Genomic DNA, 10,000 nt, shown 5'->3' on the forward strand with positions numbered 1-10,000 from the left:
ACTGTTTTTCTTTGTAGTATATTGCATCGAGTGGCGATGAACCCTCGCAAAAGATATAGTATATGAAAATTATTTACAAAACATCTCCAGATTTTTTCCTTCAAGTCACTTGACCTCAATGCACCGGTTGATGCGACTGTTGGGGGCAAGGAGAGGAGGAGGAGGAGGAGGAGGAGGAGGAGGCAGGATGAAGGTTGCATCTTGGAATGCAAGAAGGCTGGATGCCAACGCAGCTAGGAGAGCGCTTCCTGCTCGCTCATTCTCTTCCCTTCCTCCCTGGGGGCATGGATGGAAGAAGCATGTATGGAGTTGGACTGCTGAGCCTCAGAGCAGAGTGAAGAGCATGAGCAGGTGGGGGGGGATTGGGATAGGAATCTTAGCAGGAGGGCTGTACCTTGTCCAACGAACGGCCAAATGTGAGGACGGAGAGGAAGTGGTGAGAAGAGGCGGAGGAGGTCAACACCGACTGATTGAAGATACTGACAGTTCCTGATCGACATGGAGGAGAGGCCGGTGGTGGAAGACGACAGGCCAAAGAGAGATCCGTCGAAAATCATCAACATCGAGCAAGAGCTGCTCCGAGGAAGGAAAATCTTCTTGGTGGGCCCTATCGACGATCGCTCAGCCAAGGTGAATTGGTGGCAAGCGGGAGTGAAGGGTTGACATCCCTGCTTCAGGAGATTTGCATGAAGCTGATGTTCCTCGACATGGAGAGCTCAGGCACTCCGATCTTTCTCTTCATCAACAGCCCAGGAGGAAAGGTAACCTACCATATTTCTGCTCGGTTCAACAACTCCCTCATTCGTTCTTTTCTCCCGAACAGGTGAACGCGGGTCTCGCTATCGTAGACACGATGAACGCGGTAGGCCATTGTGCTGCGGCATGACCTGAGTTTGACATGCTGACAAGCTGTCCTCTCCCGTCCACACCATCTGCTGCGGTCGAGCATTTTCCATAGCGGGTAGGCTATCCTTGCTAGTTCACTCCTATGAACGTTCTGCATGCGCAGCCATTATTCTAGCCGCCGGCTCTCATGGCAACCGCATCTGTCTTCCGTATGCCAAGGTGAAGATCTATACTTGATGTCCGTCGGTGTCCTTGCCGTTGGTTGACGCCTCATAGGTCATGCTGCACCAGCCCTCCGTCGAATACCCCAAAGTGAGCAAGAGGAGAAGGCAAGGAGCCGGAGTGACTTGGAGATCATTCAGATGGTAGCGACCGACATCATGATACGAGCTCACGAGACTCTCCGAACTAAAGTGCCTCCGCAATGAGAAGTTGCTTCCTACCTCTCTGATGCAGTTTCTCAGGAAATCATGAACAGCCTGCTGGCAAAACTGACCAAGCAGTCTGAGGTCAAGGCCTCTGGGCAGCAGGCGGGGTTACTGATGCTAAATGGTAGAAGAAGATATCGGAGATCTGTGAAAGAGACCATTACCTCACGGCGACGGAGGCTGTAAGGTGAGGGCCAACCCTCGCCTCTTCTACTGATCTGACAGACCTGCTTTAAGCCTGGGAGTCGTGGACAAAGTTTATGACAAGTTTTCGAAGCTATGACTCTTGCAGCTGGGTCTTTGCTGAGAAACGGTGGACTCTCTTGATTTTTTCTCTGTCTGCTCTGAGTCTATCCATAACGTTAACAAGTGACAGTCTCTCCGCAACCACTCTTCACCCAGTGCCTGTAAGCAGCAAACATGATGATGTGCGCTGCCAGTCATTGCACTCGATTGTCAGACTTTTACTGCCCAACGCAAACAGGATCTGATGAATTGATGATACAAACTCAAGCTCAGAGCTCGATGATCTCTGTGGCCATGCCTGCCTGCCTTGCCCTTGCCCTCACGGGTCTTGTCTTATCTTCGCCTCGTCTCTCGTGAGGCCCAGCCGTTCTATAGGACGTAGCACACGAGCGAGGGATTCTTCACAAGACTACGACAGAAGACCGTCGACGCCCTGTCCATGTAGCCTTTCGCCCACACCCGTGCATAATCCATTGAAGTCCCGGCATCGCTTGCGGCCTGGGGCCATGCCGAGTCATCGAACGACCTCTGATTCCATTCAGCAGGCGGAGCGTCGCTGGGGAACTTCTGACACTTCCAGCCCGAGGAGCTGGTGGGCTCACCCCCGAAGATCCCGACCAGGCCCCCCGAACCTGCGACATTGATCGCCTTGACCGCCACTAGAGCTCCAGCAGAAGAAGCGACGGGGACGGAGAGCTCATGCACTACCTGCGAATCGCTGCCCGAGGTCACGTAGACCCCGTCCACGTAGAGGTCAAAAGCGTCCTCCACCCGCATCGCGATTTCCATCCTGCAGCTGGACAAGCTGACCTGGAGCTGCTGGTCAGAGGCTGAAGGAGACGGCTCGTTGAAGCTGCCTCTCGGGCTGCTGGACCCGCAGGGTTTGCTGGGGACGAACAGCTGGAGGTTGGAGTTCTCACCCCAAGGTATCCAGGTCGTCTCCATCTCATTGTACACCCAGCAGAAGGAGGGGTCTGCGGGGTCTAGAGCACACGGGTGGTTTTGTATGCACACCCAGACTTCGTACAGCCCGTGGATGGCGAGCATGCCCAACCCTCCGGTCTTGAAGGCGACTCGGCCCATGCTTGCGTTGTACAAGAGCGCCTCCCAAGTGTGGTAAGGGTTGCTGCAATACCTGTACCTCACTGCACTCTGAGCAAGCATCTCCGTGAAGCCTTCCACCGCGTACGTCTTGTGCTGACAGGAGGGAGCAAAGTACCAGAATGGAGCCAAGGTTGCCTTGTACGAGACGTTTGAGCCCCCGGCCATCCCAGAGGAGTTGAAGCTTTCCATAAATGCAACCGAAATCCGCGATGGAGCGCAGAGAGCAGGAAGAGAAGAAGATGACGTCGACGGCGACGACGATGCTGAAGATGTAGGAGGAGTAGGTGCAGGGGCAGGGGCAGGGGCAGGAGAAGGAGGAGAAGGAGAAGGAGGAGAAGGAGAAGGAGGAGAAGGAGAAGGAGAAGGAGAAGGAGGAGCAGGAGAAGGAGGAGAAGGAGAAGGAGGAGGAGAAGGAGAAGGAGCAGGAGAAGGAGAAGGAGGAGAAGGAGTCGTAGTTGAAGGAGGAGTGGTGGAAGATCCAGGAGCAGCCTGAAATGCAGCAGGGGTCGTCGTGAAAGCTTTGAAAGGTGCTGTGGTCTTAGCTGCTGCAGGGGTTGTAGTCGTCATGCCAGGAGACGCAGGTGTGGTTGTTGCGGGAGTAGCCCGAGAAGTGGTGGGGGGAGGAGCAGGAGTCGAGGAGGGGGCCGTCTGAGCATGAACATGTTGGCATGGTACCAACAACAAGCTCAACAAGCAGCTGAGGATCAGCAGCGAGTAGCGCTGCATGCCACGTATATTTACCGTAGTACTGGCCCGGCCGCCTGCACCCCAGCTTATCCCTGCAACCGTATTTCGGAGTAACGGCCAGCAACGGACTTCGCCAGCTGGGAGGCTCCAATATCTCAATGGTGTGGCACCAGGTGACTCGCCGGGCCCCGGTGAGCCAGTGTGACGGCGGGGCCGGGCCGGGCCACCCGGGAGTCCGGGCCGACTGGCATGGCGGTGTCAAAGTGTAGGACGAGTTACTCAGAATTTCGTTAACCGGATAAAGTATTGAAATACACAAAGCTAATTTCAAATTTGAAGTTCACAATATTCGGAATTGTGGGTCACAGTGGGGATGTGGATGAACCCTTTTAGCTCTTGAAGTTTCCTCTGTGATGGAGAAACAGGCGGGGGGGGGGGGAGGATGAAAAGATGCAAGAGAACAAGAGACGGAGAAGAGAGAGAAGAGAGAGAAGAGAGAACAGAGATGAATGCGAAGTGAGGAGAAGTGAAGGTGATTCATGATAAGAACAGGAGAGCGTCAGTACAAGATTGAGATTGGGGGAAAATGGAGATGATAACACGATAGCATATGAGGAGAACACTGCAAGAGAATTGAATATTTCCCTAACAGGAATTTAGAGAAGGGAAAGATGTAGATTCTGTTGTAGTTCCTCGTTGTTTGTAGAGAGAAGACAACAAGGCACAGGTTGAGAAATATGATGGAAGATCACTAGGGTGATGGATCAATTCTCTCCGATGATCACCCTTTTGTTGATGTCCTGACGGTGTGTTTCATCAGGAATGCCTCAGAAAAAGAAGTCCGGAAAGAAGAAGTGAGTCGATCTTGATTGAGATGAGAATACCCCTTGACCATCGACTTCAGGCCTGTAAAGGAATCTAGTTCCGAAACAAACGCAGAAGTAGAGCCCTGCCTTTGATCTTGATTGTGCCTTGACGGCTGATTTTATCAGGTCAATGCCTCTGTAGAGGAACAAGATACGTCGGTCGAGGAGGTCAGGATGCTGTTTATTTATCACGGCTGAACACACTGCAGGCGTCAAAGAGCAAGGAGCTTGAGAACGGTTATCTCCATTTGGGATTGTTGACGCGATGTTGCTCTGACCCTAGTGCGATCAGAGGTTGATGGCGAGGAAGAAAACGAGATCTCTCGGGATTCAAATAGCTCCACTGTTGACACGAATGTTGGTTCTTTGTCTCGACCGGATGGGATGATCGTTCTTAACCTTTGATGTCCATAGGATGAAAACTCTACTCCTAGACCGGTCGAGCCTGAAGCCAAGCCTACGCCGGATCCGAACCCTGTTGCGAAAACCTCTCCAGAAAGTCCACAGAAGTCAGGGGTGAATCCTCCCGTGAGTCCCGCGATAGCCTTGTGTCTGCCCGCGACGTGTCGTTGAATACCACATCACTCTCAACATTGCGAGGTTCGCCAGTTTTACTCTGTTGCAGGTGTCACCTAGTGGAAACAAGGCCATGAAGGTTTGGGACGATGTTCCTGTCATCTCAACGGACAAGGTCAATGCTTTGATGCTCTCCGCGTCGGCACACAGTAGGCTTCATCTCCTTTGCGTCATTCAGATGACATCTCGATAAGAATGGGAGATCGTCGTGACTCTGCATGAGCCGGGAAAGCCTGTGACTGCTACTTTGACGTCAAGAGTCGCCCCGAAGCAGGTGGAATGGATTACTTGACTATTAAAAGGCACCCGAATGACCCTCCTAACTTGACAGGCGAAGCTTGTCATGACGGAACTTCGAACCCGCATGAGGCCCCCATACAATGTGAACGTGCGCACGAAGCGAAATTCAGTCTGAGAGAAGTGATCGCAGGGAGATGAAGCACCGACGTTGTCGGCTGTACTTGTGGCAGGCATGAGAGAACTTGCAGGTGACATGTACAGGCTGACTTATACTCCTTCCTGAAAGTTGGTGGGTCCCAGCTCTTGAAGTAGACGATCTACAAGATTCCAACGTCAACCCATCCATCAAGGCACGAGAGATCGTTGTGGAGGTAGAGCTGCTTGTCGGCTGGGTTCCAGCATCCTCACAATGTGCAGGTCATGTGCCAGACGGACTTCAAGACGCAAGTTGCGTTCCGTATGAAGGATCTTGTGACGGCTGTGCAAGCAACGGCCCTCACTTCTGCTCTCCGACGCCTCAGTAACCTCCAGAAGAGTGCTGTCTCTACTCACGATCCAGTCTCCTCCACCTTGGCCTCGGCGTTGATCGCTGGTCTGCTTACATGGGATCGAGATCTCTAGATTTAGACACTTTACATCACTGAAAAATCTGTCAAGTAGGCGCGTTCTTGGATCTTGATTTGAATGTAGCTGCCGGGCACACGTCATGTTTTGCCTCCTACACAGGGGCTTGTGCTCACTCTTGAAGAGCCTGCCAGAATTCATCGAATGTCATCATCTTCTCAAGATCCCAGCTCCTGCCAGTTTGTAACGAGACCTTGCGGCTGAGAGTATGATAAGACCTTGTGTCCTGAACCATCTGCGCGAACTCAGAGCCGTCATCGATGTCATGCAGTTCGCCAGTCTGTGCTGCAGTGACTTATAGGGCATCATATATCTTGGAAGGCACCTGGCGAAGTTTCCCTTCATCGTGTATCCTGAGTGGCAAAACTCTTGAGAAGAAACTAGGAGAGCGCTGATAACCATGCTTACATGTCAAAATGCTTCTTGAAGATCCTCTTCGAGTCCTTGTAGGCTTATCAGATGGTCCGTCCCGAGGATACTACATGCTCTCACCTTGACAGGAACAAGAACCCCCGTCCCAAAAGCCTGTTTCCACAGTCTTTCACAGGATAGTAAGTGGGGTTCAACAAGATGTTTGCACAAGGAATTACTCAATATCTTCTTTGACATCCACAGATGGTTGGGTGTAGTGATGTTTTCCTTGATGTCCCTCTTTGATTGCACATTGACAGGGGTGCAAGACTGCAAGAAGTAGAGGGAGGAAGAACCAGTTCTTTAAACTTCTCATCTCCTCGGCAGATCCTCAATGATACCTATCTGCAAGCCCTCTAACGAGAAAGGCGTTGATCAGAAAAATGATTCAAAACCCTTCCCATTGGATCCTGTTTCACTAACCCCAATCTTTCTCGGCTTCTCTTCTCCTTGAGCCCTATCTCTCCCTTATCTCCTTCTCCCGCTGTCTCTGCCTGCCTGCCTGCCTGCCTGCCTGCCTCACGTCTCCTCCTCCCGCCTCCCGCTCTGCTCTTCTGCTTATCCGCCTTCTCACCATGTTCTCAGTTCCGATCCTGTCTGACCTCAACCACAAAAAATTGTATCACCCACCCACATACCTTATTTGCATCTCCACAGTACCCGGTACTTTCAATTTACAATATAGGGGTACTGATATACAAAAATATCACCCCCACCCGTCCTTTGATGTCACCCCACCCCCTTCAGTTCCAGCGGGTCGCGTCACAATGGCGAGTCCAGGGCGAGGGACGAGGCGGCATCCGGAGGAGCGACATGTGGCCTCCTACATCAGCATCGGCCCCGGAACACCCAAGGTGAGGAGGAGGAGAAGGAGGAAGAGAAGGAGTTGAGCTCGGGGGGAGGGAGGAGGGAGGAGGGAGGGGAGGGAGGAAGATAGAAGGAGAGCGGAAGCGAGCAGGGAGCAAAGGTTGTCAGATCGTGATGGTTGTTGTAGCAATCACCCAAGAGAGACGCGAGGAGTGCAGGAACGACGGATGGTGAGACCAGCACGGAACATCAGCACGCGGAAGGTCAATGCTCCACTTCAATGGCTGTTTGCGATAACTGGTGCTGCAGACACGCTGTCTTCTCCTTCAAGCTCAGTGGCAACTCCAACAGAGGCAGGAGAGAGACAACGACCAAAGAGTCAGAGCGCGAGGAGAAAGCTCCTGCTCGACGAGAGCGAAGAGACCCCGGCGAGAGCGAACGTGGGCATGCTGAAGAGACCGTTCCTTGGACTAGATATTAGCCCCCCACAGCTCCTCCTCCCTCGAGTGGATGACCTCACAATCAAACGAGCAGAGGTGAAACTTGACCCTGTGCTGTTCCCACCCTCCCTCTGACGCTCTCCGGTTCCATGGCAGTTCTGTGACAAGTCAAGTGGGGAGCTGCTGGCGACTTTGTGCCGAGCCCTGCAGGACGTGCATACTTTTACGCTGTTCGAACAGAGCTCCAAGGCGTGTTCGGAAGTTCTCTCCCTCCTACAGGACTACCTCCTCAAGTTCCAGATGCTGCAAGATCGCATTGTCCGAGGGGTTCAGTCCGGCGGGATAGCATGGGACGTGGAGTTCTCTCGGGGGGCGGTATGGGGGAAGGGAGCGGCGGGGGAGCCTGAGAGCTCGTTTCAAGTCGCCATGAAGCAGAGGAGGCAGAGGGAGCAGGCAGTGAGGTCAGCAGGAGAGGAGCAGGACGGGTGCGATGGGAGCCTGTCGGATGTGTCTCAGTCTGTGAGGGTCGAGCGGCAGGAGGAGCAGAGCGCCTGCTCGTCGACCAGGAGCAGCCTTGACGACTCGTCTGGGCTGGAGCACAAGTTTCAGTTCCCAGCATCGAGCGACTCTTTGGAGGGATACGGGAGCAGCCAGAGATCGCTCCACGACAAGTTCCTCTCCCCCGACCGTCACCGGAAATGTCCGGATGAGATGCAGAAGCGGCAGGAAGAGAAGCAGCTGCTGGCGCTCAAGAAACGCGCCGCTCTCGAAGCGCAGAAGCAGGAGAAGTTACGAGACGCTGAGATGCACCGACAAGAGCGTCTACGGCAGGCGAGTTGTGCTGTGGGGGAGGAAGAGGAGGGCGAGGACGGGGACGTGTGGCGGGGGGGGGGGGCAGAGGAATGATCCAGCTAGGGGAGAGTAGGAGGAGGAGGTCGGGGGTGACTCTGTCGGAGAAAGAGAGGAGCAGGAAATTGAATGATTGGCAGGTGAAAGAGAAGCGGCAGAACACGCAGTACATCATTCATGAGCGGCTTCAGCGAGCTGAGAAGCTCCACCAAGCTCAGATCCTCGAACGACAGAGGAAGGCGAGGCAAGAGCACAGCAAGGTGCATGGAGTGAAGGTGAAAGGAAGGAGCTAGGGGGGGCGTGTGGTGGTAATCGACAGGAGCAGGAGGAGATAGCTTTCATCGAGTTGCTGAATGCAGAGTCGAGGACTGCAGAATTGCAGAGCCGACTAGAGCTGGCAGAATCAAGGTGAAGTGAAGAGGGAGGATAAAAGATATTGTTGTTATCGCTCTTTGACATTCTCTTTCTCATTTATTCCTGCCGTGGTTTTGTTCCTTGTTCCTGCTGCTCTTGCCCGTGCTGCCAGGATATTGTTTATGATGATGATGAGGAGGAGGTGGTGGTGGTGGTGGAGGTGGTGGTGGAGGAGGAGGAGAAGAAGAGTATCTTCAGCTGGGTTGACTGATGTTTTTATCGCCATTCCATGGCTCTCTCCAACCACCTTCGGCTCCTTCGTCTCTGACATCTGAGCAGGAGGTTGCAATCGCTCGAGGCAGTTTCAAAGTCAACGGAGAAGGTGAGGGAGGATGGAGAAGTCCATCCTGACGTGCGGGGCGACAGGCAGCGAAAGAGGAGGCGGCGAAGAGGAGGAGGCTGCAGCTCGAAGAAGAGAAGCTACAGAGATTGGAGGCGCGTTATGCTCAAAAATTCGGATCGTCTACACCTTCGCACATGGCGAATGTGATGGAGAATGCGGAGGCTTCGCAGCTGAACTCCTCAGAATGCGCTGCCCCTGCCCCCGTGTCCTCGTCCTCCTCCTCGTCCTTGTCTTCTATGCCGCTGTTTGCGGAAGGGGAGGGAGAATTGAGGACCAGCTACGGAGGTGCAGGAGAGTCGAGTGGGAGGCGATCGATCAGCAGAGACGAGGCGGCGAGGATGAGAAGGACGGAGCTCGAGAACGAGCGGCAGAGAAGGGTACGGACAGTTGGTGGTGATCCCTCCCAGCTAACGTCGAGCAGGTCGAGCAGGCGAGCCAGGAGAAGATCCAACGAGCGGAGGAGAGGCAGAAGAAGATATTCGAGGAAAGGATGCTGGTGCTAGCGAACAAGGAGGTAGGAGAAAAAGAGCAAAAGCTTGAACCTCCCTCATCCTCTCCCCCAGGCCAAGATTCGACATCAGGCCGAGCAGCTCAACAGAATCACAGCAGAGATGCAAGCTGATGCAGAGAAGCAGAAGAAGGTGTGAAGAGAAGGGGAGGGAGAAGAAGGACGAGGGTCTGCTGTGCTGGTCAAGGGGAGGAGGAGAGGAGGGAATGGAAGTGGAAAGGCAATTGTATATGAAAGGAAGCAGGACGGACATGAAGATGTCCTAATCGTATCGAAAGGGAGAGGAGCAGGAAGGAGGAGGGGCAAGATGGAGGAGGGGCAGGAAGGTGGAGAGGTGGGAAGGAGGAGGGATAGGGGCAGGTGCGGGAAGGAGGAGGGATAGGGGCAGGTGCGGGAAGGAGGAGGGATAGGGGCAGGTGCGGGACGGAGGAGGGATAGGGGCAGGTGCGGGAAGGAGGAGGGATAGGGGCAGGTGCGGGACGGAGGAGGGATAGGGGCAGGTGCGGGACGGAGGAGGGATAGGGGCAGGTGCGGGACGGAGGAGGGATAGGGGCAGGTGCGGGACGGAGGAGGGATAGGGGCAGGTGCGGGACGGAGGAGGGATAGGGGCA

General features: G+C 54.1%; 4 protein-coding genes across 4 annotated transcripts in view; 3 read left to right on the top strand and 1 right to left on the bottom strand.

The window, feature by feature from the left end:
* Positions 1 to 498: 498 nt before the first annotated feature.
* On the top strand, positions 499 to 1,465 carry GUITHDRAFT_79190 (hypothetical protein; the record flags this gene model as incomplete). The annotated part of the gene is made up of 9 exons (XM_005822867.1): positions 499 to 630; positions 678 to 761; positions 824 to 862; positions 910 to 961; positions 1,010 to 1,065; positions 1,123 to 1,143; positions 1,200 to 1,259; positions 1,311 to 1,355; positions 1,403 to 1,465. 9 exons carry the CDS (start codon positions 499 to 501, stop codon positions 1,463 to 1,465), a joined length of 552 nt encoding a protein of 183 aa, XP_005822924.1.
* A 424-nt stretch (positions 1,466 to 1,889) lies between these two features.
* Positions 1,890 to 2,813, bottom strand: GUITHDRAFT_117860 (hypothetical protein; the record flags this gene model as incomplete). The annotated part of the gene is made up of 1 exon (XM_005822868.1): positions 1,890 to 2,813. The coding sequence occupies one exon, from the start codon at positions 2,811 to 2,813 to the stop codon at positions 1,890 to 1,892; it is 924 nt and encodes a 307-aa protein (XP_005822925.1).
* Positions 2,814 to 4,133: 1,320 nt separating this feature from the next.
* Positions 4,134 to 5,614, top strand: GUITHDRAFT_146104 (hypothetical protein; the record flags this gene model as incomplete). The annotated part of the gene is made up of 9 exons (XM_005822869.1): positions 4,134 to 4,165; positions 4,216 to 4,252; positions 4,304 to 4,345; positions 4,592 to 4,705; positions 4,803 to 4,868; positions 5,085 to 5,141; positions 5,184 to 5,241; positions 5,294 to 5,364; positions 5,411 to 5,614. 9 exons carry the CDS (start codon positions 4,134 to 4,136, stop codon positions 5,612 to 5,614), a joined length of 681 nt encoding a protein of 226 aa, XP_005822926.1.
* A 1,181-nt stretch (positions 5,615 to 6,795) lies between these two features.
* The window catches only part of GUITHDRAFT_117862 (hypothetical protein), a gene marked incomplete at both ends in the record, with an annotated part of 5,073 nt that continues 1,868 nt past the window's right edge, over positions 6,796 to 10,000 (top strand). Inside the window, 10 exons of the mRNA XM_005822870.1 lie at positions 6,796 to 6,882; positions 7,023 to 7,098; positions 7,145 to 7,371; positions 7,432 to 8,118; positions 8,265 to 8,399; positions 8,450 to 8,532; positions 8,818 to 8,860; positions 8,905 to 9,258; positions 9,303 to 9,395; positions 9,445 to 9,522. Of these exons, the coding sequence (XP_005822927.1) occupies positions 6,796 to 6,882; positions 7,023 to 7,098; positions 7,145 to 7,371; positions 7,432 to 8,118; positions 8,265 to 8,399; positions 8,450 to 8,532; positions 8,818 to 8,860; positions 8,905 to 9,258; positions 9,303 to 9,395; positions 9,445 to 9,522 (1,863 nt within the window). The remainder of the gene's footprint in view (positions 6,883 to 7,022; positions 7,099 to 7,144; positions 7,372 to 7,431; positions 8,119 to 8,264; positions 8,400 to 8,449; positions 8,533 to 8,817; positions 8,861 to 8,904; positions 9,259 to 9,302; positions 9,396 to 9,444; positions 9,523 to 10,000) is intronic.

This window comes from Guillardia theta (genome assembly GCF_000315625.1).
Source record: "Guillardia theta CCMP2712 unplaced genomic scaffold GUITHscaffold_117, whole genome shotgun sequence".
In the NCBI taxonomy this organism is placed as follows: Eukaryota; class Cryptophyceae; order Pyrenomonadales; family Geminigeraceae; genus Guillardia; species Guillardia theta.